The sequence below is a fragment of the Sinohyriopsis cumingii genome, chromosome 8, assembly GCF_028554795.1.
Source record: "Sinohyriopsis cumingii isolate HCF-2022 chromosome 8, ASM2855479v2, whole genome shotgun sequence".
Taxonomy (NCBI): Eukaryota; Metazoa; Mollusca; class Bivalvia; order Unionida; family Unionidae; genus Sinohyriopsis; species Sinohyriopsis cumingii.
Window position 1 is genome coordinate 87122212 of NC_142968.1, and position 17989 is coordinate 87140200.

A 17989-nucleotide genomic window follows, 5' to 3' on the forward strand; every position below is an offset into this window, starting at 1 on the left:
TTGCCTTTGTTCCTTTTAAACAGCATTGGGATGAGTAGTTGAATACCGAGCAAAAACATTATCCAAATGATTAACTGTTTTAGTAAACGAACCTTATTTTCTTAATTTTTCATTGATGTGGTCCGTTTCCTTGTTCATACAATCTTTCATACATGTAGCTGAATGCCAATGCTCTATATTTCATTGTCCTTTTAATTTATAATTTATGTCAGAACAATCGACCTTTATCCTAAAGGTAGATACAAATGATGTTACTTTGTAAAGGAGAAAGGTCAAATCCAGGTATATAAAAAAAAATTACGTTGTGCTTAATATGTTTTTTTTTATTCGTCATTAAAAACATAATAACTACAACACCTGAAGAAAAAAAACCTAAAGATAACGCTATAATTAGGCTTTCAGTTTACATTGGACATGAACGTTCATAAAACATACCCAAAGCCTGCGTTATTTAGGCGACCGTTTTACTCCGATTGATCTTTAACCTTTGGAGCTAAAGACTACGTAATAAGCAATTGTTTGTAATCACGAGCGAACTGTCAACTGATCTAGATGCATGTCTTTCATATTTTCAGAACCCACAATCTAGCCAATTTGCAGAAGAGAATAAACGTTTAAGTTTGTTTTGCTCCCAAATCTGATTAAAATCAGATCTCCGCTGTCCTACGTGAAGATATGATAACGACCGCTTAGGGGTCATTTTCTGGTGACCTATGTTATTAAAAGAATCACTAATTTTATCAGCCAATCAGATAAAGTTTTTGCGCTTGGGAGACTGAAGAGTGTGGTTGAAGAGCGCCAGTGTGTGCCGAGTGATATTATTATTATCGTTATTTGATTCACTTTCATATTCCTAAAAGCTTAATTTCCACTGGATATTTCATAGGTCACCAGAACATGACCTCAAAGCGGTCGCTGTCAGATCTTCGTGTTAGACAGTGGACGGTCGCTGTCAGATCTTCACGTTAGACAGTGGAGATCTGATTTGAATAAGATTGTTTTACTCTCTAAAACGTGAAATTTTGCTATTTTCAAGTTCCAATCTTTGTCGCTGTCTATGTTAATCATCACACTCCGATCGCAACAACACTCGGCTATTTCCGTTGATTCATACTTTGACGGAAAAGGCAAAGGATAATCCGGTTGCCCCATATTCGTCTCCTCGTGTGCATCGTCTGACAAAGCACAGGAAGTTAGAGTCTTTCAATATTAACATACGCATGCGTAACACAATATTATGATTTCGCCCGCGCAAGAGGAATCAAATAAGCTGTGCTAATTTGGAGGGTTTTCACTGTTTATAAGGCCATTTCGCTGGTAGGATATGTAATTATTATTTAATTCCATGATCTTCAAACAATTATTTTCATACTAGGCTTGAATAATTACAGACCCAGTTTAGTTGGTAGATGGACTAAAATGGGCCTGTCGTCGGCACCACCGTGTCTGTGTACTGTTTTTTTCCAGGAACTAATATGCAGGCTTATAAAAGAATATGATATTTTGGAACATATATGTTTTATTGAACCATTAAGGTGCATGGTGGTTGGTACTTCTGGTAATATACTGCAGGAAACAATGATTCATCTTCCTTTGATGTATGCTAGGACGAGGGAGATAACTCGTGCGTGGAAACCGAACATTGAACACTATAAACAATAGGCCGATAAATCAGCCCTTCACCCGTGATGATATTCATTTTCGGGTCTGATATCGCCTATTCATTAAAAGCTGCAATTATCTGCATACAAAAATGGTTGCACACATCGATGTCTATTTTATACACTTAACGGTATTTCTCGTGGCTGTGCAGCTACCCTCGGCTGAAGGTAGTCCTACCTGTAAGACCCGACGCTGATATTTATGATGTTGGCGTCGGGGTCTTACAGCCTAACTAATGGCGCTGTGTAGTGAGTTTTGATGTCAACTAACATCGTTACGGAAGTAAATTTTTCAGGAATATTTCACACAACTGACAACTAAAATAATGACGCTTTTCTACAAAGTAAAGTTTTAATGTTTTAGTCGGACTTTACTTACTATGATGCCTTTTCTCTAATAAATTTCAAATTCTTACAAAAGAAATGGACCCGTTTTCAAGTTTCTTTGGCCTACTTTTCAGTTGGCTGGAAAGCGATGAAAGCCGAGAATGCCGAAATCAGATAAAGTTGAAACATTATTTTTTAACGAAACAAATAAAAAATATATTATGCCTATTGGAACTGTAAGCAACGGTTCGTTTCGTTAAAGAAACATATCCCAAACATCAACCTACTTGAACTTACTTCAGCATACCTCGACTACCGTCGCATTGCAACAAATTCACATGTATGTCAATGGAATGTGAAAATGCACCCATTTGCTAGTGTCATATTTTCATTCCACCAGGATAAAGACAGTACAGTAAGTATATTAATTACATATAAATTAGTGGAAAAATGTCGATACAGGCTGCCAAATGTGTGAGATGTTTCTGAAACTTTGATTACTCATTCCGATGTCAACAACATCGGAACACACTATACAAGGCTGTTATTTGGATAGTAAGACATAGTACCTCAACAAAATCAAAATGTGCTATATCTTACATGTAGGACTAGGCTGAAGGGTTCTTTTGGTGACATGTAGTCCTACAGTGTAAGACATAGCACATGTTTTTGTTTCAGTTCTATGTCTTACTATCCAAATAACGGATTTGTATAGCGTGTTCCGATGTCATTGACATGAGAATGAGTAATCGAAGTTTCAGGAACATCTAGCACACTAGGCAGCCTATATTAACACTCTTCCACTAATTTATGTGTAATTAATATACTTACCGTGCTGTCTTTATCCTGGCAGAATGAAAATATGATACTATCAAATGGACAGATGTGCACGTTCCGTTGACATGTACTTTAATTTGTTGCAATGTGATGGTAGTCGAGGTATGCCGAAGTAAGTTAAAGTAGGTATATGTTGGAGATTTATTTCTTGAACAAAACAAACCATTGCTTACAGTTCCAGTAGGCATACTATATTTGTATTTGTTTCATTAAAGAATAATATTTCAACTTGACTCGATTTTGGCATTCTCGGCTTTCATTGCGTTCAGGCCTAATGAAATGTAAGCCAATGAAACTTGAAAACAGGTCCATTTATTTTGTGAGAATTTGAATTTATTGTAGAAAAGCGTTGTTATTTTAATTGTTATTTGTGTGAAATATTCCTGAAAATTTGACTTTCGTAATGATGTTAATCTACATGAAAACACGCTACACAGTGCCGTTAGTTAGGATGTAAGACCTTGACGCCCACAACATAAATATCAGCGTCAAGGTCTTACATGTAGGACTAGGAGATATGTAGGTTATATTTCCTGAGCAAATGGTATGTTTGGTGACTTGTAAATCCACCAGGAACAGTACAACCATCTGTCCTGTGACCATTTTGAATTTCGCGCTTGATATAGCTGTTACCAATTACTGGTATGTGTCTAAAGTGTATGCGGGTTTGTACTGGAATGATTTGCATGCAGCAAAATTGCATATTTTTATGAACAGGTGACATCAGTACAACATCGTCCATTAGTATCAACACAGATTTGTAGGGTTGAATTATCAGATTATATAAACAATAGTTCATGTACCACCATGTCGGGTAATTTTATGCAATGATACGTCATTTTTATAAATATTGGATCACATTATTTTTGGTCAAAACTCCATTTTGTATCGAGAAAGAACGATTGTACTTTAATTGAGAAAAGTGGCATTCTTAGAGTGTACAAAAATATCCCACATTTTGACTCAAAATGCATATGAAAATGTGATTTCTAAATGTCAAGAAAGAGACCCATTCCATGACCTTCGTGGACCTTTAACAGAGAAGATCCTATTTACTATGTCTTTTAGAATCATACAGATAAATATGTTATATAAAGGGGCCCCGAGTGGCCGAGTGGTCTGAAGCGCAGTCCGTTACGGATCACTGCCATCTCACCTCTGTCTGTGTGGGTTCGAGTCTCGGATTCAGCCAATGTGGGTATGTGAGAAAGCTTGCCAGTAGCTTCTCGTGGGTCAGTGGTTTTTTCTGTGGTTTTCCCGGGTTCTTCCTCCACCATTAATACTGGCCGCCATGTATAGCCTATCGTGTGCTGAAAAATGGCATTAAACCCTACAACAACAACGTTATATACAAGATGGAAATGTATACCGTAAAAATAAATTGCATCTTAATCCAAGTTTCCAATTTTGCAAGAAGTTGTCCCACACATACAAAATCATCTGTTACCCAACGTTGTGGCTAGAATGGGATTCTCAAGAAATTCCCCGGCTTATAGTCTGTTTCCAGATCCTTTTCCCCCATAAACAAGACGTTGTAAACACATTACATCATATTGTTGTTTCTCTTCCACATAATAGCTTTTTATGAAATGTTGAACTTTACTAAATTTTTACAACATCGGTTTAGTTTGCTTAACCCTTTACCTCATGGAAGTGTCTTTGGACGCCTCTACTCCATTCGCATGGAAGCACCTTTTGACGCCTGCTGTAAACATCAGCCATTTTGAGCTGGTTTTCATAGCGCCACCTCCGGGGAAAACCTTCCTATTAGATACTTCATTCATTTCTGCGAATGACAATCACGTCAGATCACGTGGTCACTGTTTATGCACTCACTGGTCGATATCTGCTATTTAAAGTTACTGGGTCATAATCTCGACTCTCCAAAATACTATGAAATATCAAATTTAAAAATAACTCATACAATTTTTTACATTTTCTTTCCAAACTACATTCCTAGTGCACCACAATTAACAATATGTAAGGAAATTTCGATCAATGAAAATATCATGCCAAGTGGAGGCAGTGCTTTAATAAATAAATACAAATTAAATAATTTTGTTATCAGTTGAAATTTGGGTTCTAGTTCCATCTTTTAGTTCCTTTTAAGTGTAATCGTCATAAGTGTAATGTGTCCTCTTGTAATTAAACGTAAAATGCATCAATCTACCATAACAGCTATGTCCGCGATCGTTTCTCAGAGAACCTAATTAATTGCTGACCGTGTTATGATAACTGACTTGTGGAAGTATTTGTTGTATTGTTGCACTGAATTAAAAGCTGGCCTCCTTTATATTATCATGTTAATTATGTCTTTTGAATAAAAAAAAGGAGGTGGAATAAAAGAAAAGTTAAAAGGCACAGAAATCCTACTAACTTAAAATCTATCGGCCTCGGTTGTATGTCGGGTGAACTCACTTCATTTGATCAATCGAACACTGTACTAAACGTTATTGTGTATGTAACAGAAACTACCTTAAATTAACCGATTCTTTCATAACTGTGATCAAAGATAATAAGGCAGCAAAGTGAAAAGAATACTTCATAAAATAAAGAGCTGGATTTCACAGATACATACTATTGTGGGCAAGCGAGTTTCAGAGAATTCTTGAACTGGCATTTAGAGATAAGTTTCACTTAGAATCAAGGTTCACACGCTAATGGGAAAATGTCGGGAGAAATGATAACTTTTTTCCCCACCGTGAAAAGTTCTTGAATTTTGAAGATATTGACAAAAGTTGGGAAAAACCTGTGAATTTTTCTCCACAACTTTATGCCCAAAACGATTACATAATTGAGTCATAACTGAACATATTGTGAGTTAAAATTATTAAGTTCTAACCAGAATATTAGGAGGTTGCAGTATGGATCATTTGGGTGCTTGCCATAAATATATTTGTTGAGACAATCCAAACACTCAGTGTATTGTATTCATCTAGTAGACGTTTTGTTTCACAGCTCAATATCCAGAATTTTTTTTATGGAAGGTATGAAAACCTGTCTAACATCACAAGAGGCCAACATGATGGCATTAAAGCATAAGCGCTTAGCAGATGGCTAACAAACTTAAACGACGTTAAATCGAGTTATACCTGCATGAAATCGATATGAAAATTATTATTTTTCTCAGAAATTGCAAGTATTAAAATCTTTGTCTTTAATCTGCTGAATGACAATAAAACTAATGCGTTGATGAAATTTGAACTGGTATTAGCGATTTTGATTGCTAGTCACACAAGAACACGCAATCTCACAACCCTCTTTTTCAAATATTGTAGAAAAAGTTTTAAATGAAAGTCGTTGAAATAAAATTACAAAATCGAAAGGGCACAAAATTCTCTATATTTATTCCGAGACCAACTTCCGGAGTTTTGTTGTATCACATGACTACCACATTGACATGTGTTTTCTCATGCAGGGACCATATGAAGCAGGGAGCCAGACTACTATGCTTGTTGAATCATCTGGCCAAGTTTCTTGTTGTTTTTGACTTCTTTTTTTTTTTTACAAAAGGTATCAGACTTTCATTTAAAATAATTGAAATTATGTACAACGACATTGAAAGGATTTTGTTGTTGATATCACATGGCCATTGGACTTCAGATATCGTTGTTTGAGATTTGTGAAGTAATGTGACTATTAATGCAAATGGCGAGTACTGGGTCAGGCTTCGTCTGTACTGAGTTTCGTCTAGTCTGTCAGCAGATTAAAGACATAATGATATAATACTTGCCATTTTTGAAAAAATAAATAATTTTCCTATTGATTTCATGTAGGTACAAGTCGATATAACAAGTTTAAATTTGCTAGGCCTGCAGATTCCACATATTTTATATGTAATTGCTTTGAACCCACACTCTATCCTAAATGTCCAACTGTGAAAATTTGGTTGGAATATTTGGAGGAAACCCGGATTAGAAAAATGTAGAATCCCTGAACTGATCTTTGGTGCGAAATTATTGTGCAGTGGCTTGTAGCTTGAAGCATTGGTTACAGATCTTAAATGGAACATAGGAGAAATGGGAAATTGTCGTCCCTTTTATTATATATTAAGAAATGATAAGAGCCCATGTATCAATACAGGTTTGGGGACTGGTTTATTGATCTACAAGAGGACAAGTTGATTTTACAGAAAATTAAGTCCTTGTTTATTCAACAATTTATAATTTTGAACATCTTTTGTCAAAATGTAAATCAACCCTTTTGTAAATGTCTTTAAATGATGGAATTTTTAACCAAATCATCTTAAGGAGTTTAGGTTTTTTGATAAATCTTGTTTGAGATTTTATTGGCACACACAAATTCAGGGCTAAACTTTTTTTGTTACAAGATAAGAGTCTAATACTTTGCATTTATTGGGGTTTTTCATACTGTGATAGGAAGTGTTTACTTTGTATAACATGCACATATATTGCTCTAGAATTCTTTAGAATTCAAGGTTTGAAAGGAAACAAAGTAATTTATGCTCATTATGTTGTTTCCATGGAGCAACATAATGAGGTCAGCAAAGTAAAGTTAGAATTTGTATTCTGTTCATTGAAATGGCTTTAAATGCCAATTTATGGGAATATAGTCAGATTTGTTTTGTGTGATACATTTTGTGGTTTTGTACACGATCAGCTTTTCCAACATATATGTTTTGGAGAGTCTTGAAGGAGAAACATCTTCAGATTTGGAAAATGCATGTTTTTTAATCCAAAATGTTCTTTTATTCCATTCAGTAATGGTCATGTTAACCTTGAAAAAATGAATTTCCTCCTGGAAGAAACCTGGAAAATTATATTTAGAAAAGCGTTGGATCCATGTAGAATGTTCATCTTGTACACATTGTTGAAGACAACTCTTGTCAGAAATGTGATTTATAATATGTATGGTTAATAGGTAGGAATCTTAGGAGTTTCACTAATTCAGAAATATGGTTGAATAATGCAGACAAATCCAGTTTCTTTGTACACAGATGCTTGAAAATGAAGTTAGCCAGTGTATATAGTAGCATCCAACCATATCCGGTGTTGAGTGGTATCACAGGATTAGAAATTGTAGTACTTTTCTGCATGTGCCACCTATCTTGTACTTACCTTTTATCCACTCCTTGACCATAAGTTACTAGTTCTGCTTCACTAGTTGATTTCAGGAAAATGTTGGGATTACTGGCAAGTACACTGTTTTATAAATGCACCCATGAATATTACTTTTTGCAAGCATGGTCATGCCCCATGTTCTCAGATAGAATCTTTATCTTCTTAATACCACTGTAACAGATTGGTGAACCAGTTTATCGTCTGATAATATCCCAAGATACATTCATGACAGGATGTGCAAATTACTCAACTAGAACTGTTGAAAGATGACTAAGTAACAACTTAGAAAATGTTCATAAAAAAGCAAGTGACATTGTATAATACAAGAGATGTGCATTGAGTATTTATCTTCTGGCAGAAAATATAATATTGGATGAGATCTTTCACTGATAATTATTATAGATTCATTGCTTGTTTCTTACACAGTTGTTGGCTATGGTCCATACTTATTTGATACAAAGTTTGGTTTTAATTTCAACTTCTCTATTTCAGGTGAACAGTGGAAAGTCAAGTTTTGTGGATATGGTGTATTGAAAGTTTCTAACACATTTGGATGCATTCCTCCATTTGTTTAAGTACTTCATGTGTGAAGTATAATTTTGCTGGTCACTGTTGACACTGTTGACATGTCAGGCCAGGCCCCCACATCAGCAGATGCTTGCCTGAGTATTGTGCATAGTTTGATGTGCCATAGACAAGGTGGAGAAAGTGAGAGCTTTGCCAAAAGAGCAATTGAAAGTTTAGTAAAGAAGCTGAAGGAAAAGAGAGATGAATTAGACAGTTTAATAACTGCTATCACAACAAATGGATCACACCCCACCAAGTGTGTCACAATTCAGAGAACATTAGATGGTCGACTTCAGGCAAGTGTGTTAAAATGAAACATAACCAGAATTAGTGAACATATTTTATTGTTCTCCTCTGTTCATTGAGATAATTATCTTCCCATTTCCTGCAATAGTAGATTGTAAAATTTGACAGATTGTTGTCTTACCTGTCATGCATTGGTGTGTCATAGGTGTCACATTTCCACCAGTGGCAGTGACTGTTGTGTTGTCAACAGTATTTAATTATAAACTTTTGTGTTAAAAAATTTGCAATTCAGATATGGGGGTTTATGCATTGGAGCACAAATGCAGGTTAAACACCTATACTGGGGTTTTAAAGAGCTTGTTTTTCATTATGTTTTAAATGTCATGACTCAGTGCTTAACATAAGTAACAGAAAGAAATGAAACTCATAATTTAAGTAAAATTCATGTTTTTTCTCTCCCTAGAATGTAAAGTGAAAATTTAAAAGACACTTGCAGTATTGTGAATTAAATCCCAATTAATCCTAAATATTCTATCACAAGTCCAAAAATAGAATGTGTTCCGAAAAAATCCAATATTATTGAATGTCCTGATGTGCCATGATACAATCCAGAATGTCTCTGAATGAGTTCTCGTTAATCCAATAGTAGTGATTTAGTCCAAAAAGTTCATAAGCACTTTGTTGTTCCAATGAATAATTCCTCTCAGATTATATCTTAACATGGCTATAAATGATTTTGAAGACTGATCTTAAAATAGGAATGAATAATTGTTTACCAAATCCCCACCTGACATGCAGTAAAATAGATTGTTAGAGAATTCCCTAGATGTGAGTAATTTCTCATGGAAAATTCCATTCAATTGTAAACAAGTTTGCTTCCAGACCATTCCAAGCTCATCAGCATGGTTAGGCTTTTGAACTTGTATTTTAGTAAACATCCCATTTACCACAATTGTCAAAAGTCAGGTAGGCAAAACTCTACATTCAATCATGGACAGAAGTGAAGCACACAATATAAATTGAATTTACATCATTCACAGTTCTATTGTGGTTTTCCTGTGATCATCAAATTTTCTTGGATTTCTGGGTATTAGATAATGTCTGCATCCAGCATCCTTATATCAGCAACACACAACATTAAATTCACACAATCAGTATGAAACCTAGGTGTTACTCTGGACAGTACTCTCACATTGCACCAACATGTCATTATCATATGCAAGACTGCATCTCTTGAGCTGAGACGCATCAGCTCAATTCGCAAATATCTTTAAGTTGATGCAACTAAAACGCTTGTGTGTTCATTGGTACTTTCAAGACTGGACTATTGTAACTCAATTATGTCTGGTTCGTCTCAATATCTGCTCCAGAAACTTCAGAAAGTTCAAAACACAGCTGCTCAGATCATATCTAGAGTACCACGATCAGAGCACACCTCCCCGCTGCTCTACCCTACACTGGCTATCCATTCGATCCAGAATCAAACACAAAATTTGTTCTCCGTGCTACATTTCACTGTCAGACTCTAGCCCAACATAGCTATCTGACCTTACCCATGCATACACACCAGCAGGATACTTACGCTCCTCTTCTGACAATAATATACTCATTATTCCCACTATGAAAACAAAGTCATATGGATGGCGTTCTTTAGCATACCACAGCCCAACAACGTGGAATGATTTGCCCACTGAATTTGGACACAAAGACACAGTGATCACATTCAAGAGGGCTCTCAAAACTCATTTATTTCGACTGCAAGAACAAACTTAAAGACCTAATGATGTTTTCTACCTTAAATATTCTCATCATGTTTTTTAATGTTTTCTAATTTCATTGTGTTTTGTTTTTGTAATCCTATCATTATGTTTTTTATCTTATAGGTGTTTAATGTTGTATAGTGCTTAGAGCTTCTAAAGATTAGGCACTATACAAAGTCCTCATTATTATTATTATTATTATTATTACTACAGATCATATAATAGGCTCTATCAGCCATTGTACTTTGATATTAGTTTGCTGCTTGCAGAAAGAACACCTACATTTAGTTCTTTAATTGCAATGCTTTTTTAAAGGTGGATAGAAGTTTGATTCTTTGTTAAAAAAATTTAGGAGGATTTTGCTTTTTGCTTACTTGGCCTTAAGGTTAAATGAGATTATGATATGACTCTTCATCCATTATGTATCGTCCATCAACAATCGTCATCTCCAAAAGTGCTTGACATAGTTAAATCAAATTTCACATTTAGCATCATGGTTTGAGTCTATCTTTAGTTTCTGCAAATGATACCAATCCACCATCACATATAGCTGCCATTAGAAAAAAAGAAAAACCTTCAAATAACGTTTCTGAAAAGTAGCTCAACAGAATTTGACCATTATCCAATGCGGCTGCCATTACTATAAATATTAAAACCTTGAAACGAGTTTTCTTAACAGAATGTAACCAGATTTCACTGAAAGCATCATGACAAGAATGGCTTAAAATTAAAATTTATATGGTTGATGCTAATCCAACATCAAATATGGCTGCCATTACTAAAACTAGAAAGAGCTTAAATGACTTATAAGAAACTGCTCATAAGAATTTAACTAAATTTGACAGAGAGCATCTGGAAGGCCACCAAACCTTTACAAATGATGTCTTTTCACAGCTAAATATAGTTGCTTTTGACAAATTTGATGAAAAGAATTCTGGCATAGACAGCAGTTTACTTTTTAGAGTTGGAATTACATTACATACTAGGAAACCTTGGCTCTTTTGAGATATTTTACAACTGTAAAATTGTAATAAGTTTACTTCAGCAGCCATACATACATAGATGCGTCCTTTTTCCGTTATAAAATTTGCTTTCTTTGCTAAAACCGCTTTCCCTAACTCCATTTCTAAATCAGATTTTAATAATCAGTGCAGGAAAATCATTTTAAATGAAATGACTCTACTCACTACAATTATATGTTGTGTTAAAATATATATGAGGGGTCCTGAGTGGTCTAAAGTGCTTACTGTTACAGATCACTGCCATCTCAACTCTGTCTGTGTGGGTTTCGAATCTCAGGCTCAGCCAGTGTGGGTACACAAGAAAGCTTGCCAGTAACTTCATTTTTGTGTTGGTGGTTCTTTCCAGGGTTTTCCCTGGTTCTTCCTCCGTCATTTATACTGGTGGCCATGAACAGCCTATCTTGTGCTGAAAAATGGCATTAGACCCAATAAGAACAACAAAATTATATATGCATAATGGCTGGCCAATATAGATTCAAGATATTCCTCCCCCACCCCACCCAATTTATAATATCTGTTTGAAACTTAAGTGCAGTGTTCTATATTTTACATGATAGAATATACATTTACATGCAGTGGTGAAATATGCTGGTTAAAAGAATGGCTGGCTAATACATCTTTATCATGTCATTTTACATGCATACCAATTATGAATATACAAGGACAAGGCTATGCAAAACCAGAAGAAAGCACTCATATATGATAAGAGTTTATGCATCAGAAGTATACAACTAATAATAAGGGAGGAAACTCCATTCAAAACCAAGTCAAAGCAACACATCACAACATTTAAGCAACCAGAAACTACAAGCATATATACAAGACAAAATTAAACACTAAACATGCAGCCAGTTTAGGTGGCACCATCAATTTATTTGCTTGTCTTTGCATATTGAACATTTTCACAGAATGCTCCCAGGCCAGGTCTTCAAGAGGGATTTAAAAATGTTAAATTCTGAGGGTATTCGAAATCATTATTGTTAAATTCTGTGGGTGTTTGAAATTATTAGGGAGGAGAATTCCATAGCTTTGTTGCTGATTACCTAAAAGATAACCCATACCTGGATGTTTTTACTTTCGGGAGCAAGAAGATTTGTCAGAACCACCAGATCATTTAAGTGTATTGGACAGTTACGTTGGCCAAATCCAAGAGTTGCAAGTAAGGTTGCTTGAAATCATTAAAAATGCATCTTAGGGCTCTTGTTTATGTAAAATTAAGAGACACTAGCTGAAGTTTGCCAGGATGAAAGAGTGGTACACAGTCAGTCTGTCTTCACTTGTAAGCTGTTTTTCCAAGTTGTTTGAGCACATTTATTTGTTTACAAGTTTTTGGACAAATTTCGGTGATTTACTTATTCAAGCTTAGCATGAAATCCAAAGTGACTCATGTAGTTTTTCTGAGTTTTCATTAGATATATTTAAGTTTCTAGATGTTTGGTAGTTTTCTTTCAAGTGCAATAGTTTGGAATATATTGGGTTTGCTTTCATTTCATTGCTGGTAAAACCACCTAATCAAATTTGTGCGCTTCATTTCCAAAGTAGATTTCATCATAATATAGTTGTTGCGATTGTAGGGATGTATGTTGTCATCGGCACAGTTGTACAGATCAGAAACACTTACAAAAAGAAGATAACATTAATAAAGATATTAGAAAGTATGGATACGAAGAATTGATTCCTGGGGTACCCCTTTTTATATAATTTTGATACATTGTTTTCTGCTTGAGATGCAATCTGCCATGGTGTTCACTGCTGAATCTGAAGTCTCTGTGATGCAGGTTTTGGGAGGAGTTTGTTAACCCTTTACCTCATAGAGCATAGTGACAAAGTGCAGCGCACTATAAATAGAACACCTGTTACCTAGTCGACAGCATACGCCAGCCTCTGAACTGTTAAGCAGTGTAGAGTATGTTACGTTTAACAGCAATTGTCACCATTTTACATTTTTGGTACTCATCTATTATATGTGGAAAATTTTAAGAGTAAAGTCCGATTGTTATAGCTGTGTAATTATTTTTCACAGAAGAATTTTTTTATGTGCTTTAAAATCTTGCGAAAACTCGTTCACCGTCATGTCACTGAGGCCGCGTGACCAACTGTAGCTGCCATTTCCTATACTCGAAATTTACATGTTTTTCATCTGTGTCTACATCATTGAGTCATCTGAATTTGATAATTTATAAAAACTAATTGCTGCCTACATCAATATCAGAGCCTTTACCTAAGTTATTGAATCTTTCATAGTTGTGATTCTAATCGTGAAAACTTTGTAAGTACTGAATGAAATGCGCAACTGCCATTTTGGAGAGTGGAGATTACAACCCAGTTACTTTAAATAGCAGATATTGACCAGTGCATAAACAGGGACCACGTGATCTGACGTAATTGTCATTCACAGAAATGAATGTAGTATCTAATAGGAGGGGTTTTCCCCGGAGGTGGCGCTACGAAAACCAGCTCAAAATGGCTGATGTTTACACCAGGCATCAAAAGGCACTTCAACGCATGAAGTAGAGGCGTCAAAAGGTGCTTCCATGCGAATGGAGTAGAGGTGTCCAAAGACGCTTGCATGAGGTAAAGGGTTAAGGTCTATAAATCCGTCAAAGTAGCTGCAGCATGTTAGTTTTGGCTAGGTGCAAGAATTCTAGTAGTTGAGTTAGTGTAGCTTGAGAGTCGAAACCCTTTCTGAATGCAGAAAAGTATGGGTATAAGATATTGTCAATTAGTGACCCGGTACCAGATAACTCCTAAAAGTTTTGATATATGTGGGAGAATACTGATAGGACTATGGTTTTGTTTATCATGTGACTTTTTTCAAAATGGTCTTTGAGTTAACCACTTTAAAACAGCTATCAAAAATAATTTAAAATACCTTGCTTATCAATCATTTTTAATACAACATTTCACCATTACCATTTATTTTTGGGGAAAAAATGGGACTCATCATACCACCATCCTCATTTTTATGTTTTGATAACAAGCAGATTCACCCCATCATGGCTGAATCTGCCACATTAAACCAGTTGAGCAAATTTTATAAAAACTGGGGGCTCGACTCCATTTTGACGTGTGACTATCTACCAATTTTGGCTGGCTCACCGCCATTTCAGAAAATACTTACCTGCGATAACTTTTAAATTTGTTGAAAAGAAGCTGGCTTACTATCATTTTAAAAAAGTGTGATTACTGCTTTTAAATACGTTGAAATAAAGCCACTCATCAACACTATGACACTGCATTTTTTATTAGCTCTACTGGTCATAGGCCAGAAGAGCTTATGGGATGATCTTTCATCTGTCCATCATTAGCACAAGTTTGTTATCGCTACTTCTAAACTACTTGCAAGATTGCCATGAAACTTTACAGACATTCGTCTTATGATCTAGTTGGCTTTAATGAAAATGGTGATGCTCTGACGTCCAATATGGCCACCACATAGGCCATCTTAAAATTCTTGTTATTGCTACTTCATCTGAATGTTTGGTCATCACAAGATTGGGTTCACACTACAAGACTAAATGTCTAGTACATCATAAATAGAAATGGTGCCAATCTGCATGTAACCAACAAGATAATCAATTCTCTGTATTGAAGTGGATAAATAGATACATTACCATTTCTATTGTCAGTTGGATTGTCAAGATAAGCTTGAACATTTCAGGAAGTACGTTGATTGTAATATACCTTTCCATTTGTATAGGAAAAAATAATACAGTAGAATATGTCTTGAAAGACATCCTTCTGCCACAAAATCATGGTTTCTCATAATACATCATAATACTATGCAATTGATAAATATTTACCTAGAGCATCTGGTCTTCAAGACAGGTGGTCTCATAGCAGTGGTATTTCAAAACAGGTTTTACTGTTCAAATGGAGAGTGACAGCTTTGATGATCACTTTGTGTCCTTTGTTGTTAACATGCTTCACATGTGCCTCATTATCTATGTGTTACTTTGTTGATATAATTATATAATTCCTGTGTGCTGTAAGTTTCTCAAAAATATATTTTTCCTATTATTTTGTTTTTCCCTCATGAACTTTTTTTAAATAGCTCTTTATGCCAACTTCTTCCAGAATGCATTCTCTTATCACCCTGTACCTCCTACACTCAGTAAATATCATATTAATTAAGTATGACATACTACTTGAGGGCCCTCGGTGGCTTAGTGGTCTAAAGCACTAGCCTTTCCTGATTACTGCCATCTCACCTCTGTCTGCATGGGTTTGAGTCTCAGTCCTGGCCAGTGTGGGTATGTGAGACTGCAGCCTTATTTGCTACTACCTCCTGAATGGATAGTCATATCAACATGGGGTTTTCACTAAAAGACTTATGATCTCAAGTTCGTTCTGAACAAAAATTCTGCTGATTTGATGGTCTTGTTATTGTTACTTCTGTTACATGGATATTCATATCAAAATGTGCTTTTCACTAAATGACTTCTTATGACTTGTAGTTGGTCCAAAATTTAAAAAAAAAAATGGTGCTGATCTGATTAGTATTGCTGCCACTATAATAATTTTGAAAATGTTATCGTTAAGTCTTGTGATGTCTAGTTGGGCCTAAATAAAAATGGTCCCAATGTGACATCCAGATTGGCAGCCATGTTGAAAATCGTGTTGCCACTACTTCTGAATGGAAAATCATAATGATATGGTGTTTTCTTTGGAAGACCGTTAAGTCTAGTTAGTCCTAATTGAATATGGTGCTGATCTGATATCTAATGTAGCTGCCCAATTGATTAGTTGGAAAGTCTTGTTGTCACCACTTCAGTCATGGGAATTTCACTAAAACACTTCATATATTATCTTTTCTTGACCCTTAGTTAAAGTGATGAACAGATATCCGATATGTGCTCTTAAATGGAAAGTTATTTTGACATGAGGTTTTTATCAGATATCTTACGGTGTCTACTTGATCCTTAAAGAAAATTTAATTCCCCAGAAAAACACTGTAAAAAGTGAAAAAAATAAGAACTCACGGTTTTAAGAATCAAATCCAAGAATAATCCACAAATTAAATTTTAGAAGTAATGTTCAAATGGAATTTGAGTTTCAGTCCTGACGAAAATCCGAAATGGAAGGCAATGACGTTTACTGTAGTCAGTATTGTGCTGTTGTGTCTGCAGTTCTTTGTTGATTCAACAACAATGATATTCTGGTGTTTGATTTTCCAAATAAAATTTAAAGAAATGTCTTTGTCCAAGAATTCTGTATGAGCACTCATATTTCCAGTAAAGAGAAGGAATCTTTTAGAATCCAAATGATTTGAATAAAAATTAAAATATAACTCCAGACTGGTCACAAACAAATACTTACCACTGTAAAGGTAAAAGCCCAAACTGAGAAATATCTCTCTAAACATTACTAATAAATCTAACTACTGCACAATTTCAGAAAACCCAGAATTGCGAAATATGGATGTTTAGGATCTAAAGTCACATATTCCCAGTATGACCTTGATAAAAACCAATCATTTTACTCCAAGAAGAAAATAAAAATAGAAAGTTGTTTGCTTATGTTTGTGACAGTGTAATCTTATTTAGATCATATAAATTCATTGAATAAGTAGCTATTATCTGGTGATAAAGGTATCATTAGTAGTCCATAGTTATGTTATTTGCTATTTGTTCAATGTTAACTATTTTGTATCATTTTTTAATCCACTTTGACCAGAAATAGTATTCACAAATGTAATGAATTGAGAATCGATTACTGATCTTTATGATAATAGTACTGCATACAAACTCTCTGAATTATTATAATCTGACAGAATTTGTTTCAAAATGTTTGTAATAGATCAATCATTACATATTTAAATCTGAAAAAAGTTATTATCTTATATGGATTTAAATGAAATACAGCTGTAGATTAACAGTTTACATGTATCAAATTCAGATTTATTACCATTTACATTCATCAGTTTTTTAAATGTTTACTTCATTATTTACTGATATAATTTTCATTGATTTTCATATCTTAATTGCATTTCCAAAGACTTACAGACATGATTTTTTTCCATTTTAAAGCAGAATCCGGCTTTTCTCCTGACTTAAATCTGATTTTTCTTGATACGGTTGTTTTTTTTTTATATCATCTCCGATCCTGCTTTTGAAAAACGGTCTGTTTGCTCTCATTCCACAACGACCATTGTACATTATTTGTTCCATATGTTAGTTAGCACACAACTCTCGTAAAGAGTATTCTGATTGGTCAGGGGTTTAAATTCATCCAGTGATCTTCGTGTAATCAAAAATTGATGGCAACGGAAAGAAGAAGCATGCTTGCAAAACATGGTGTCCCGAGTTGTTGCGAGAGACCATGACAAAATGATTTTAAAAAAAATACATGGGAATGGCTTGAGCGAATAGTGACGGAAATTTGGTTGGTCAGTTTATAAGAAAACTGAACATTAAAGGACTACGGTAATGGCTGTTGGAAGAGTTTGGAGCAGCACCTACGAAAGAAGCTGCATATGGAAAATTTGA

At 34.9% G+C, this 17989-nt stretch overlaps 1 protein-coding gene across 2 annotated transcripts in view; it reads left to right on the plus strand.

Annotated features, from left to right (window-relative positions):
• The first annotated feature begins 1224 nt into the window (after positions 1-1224).
• The window catches only part of LOC149794077 (SMAD family member 4-like), a 66892-nt gene continuing 50127 nt past the window's right edge, over positions 1225-17989 (plus strand). For both annotated transcript variants that reach the window (XM_089968024.1, XM_089968026.1), the window contains exons 1-2: positions 1225-1317; positions 8399-8769. In XM_089968024.1, the coding sequence (XP_089824150.1) occupies positions 8533-8769 (237 nt within the window). In that variant the 5' untranslated portion in view covers positions 1225-1317; positions 8399-8532. The remainder of the gene's footprint in view (positions 1318-8398; positions 8770-17989) is intronic.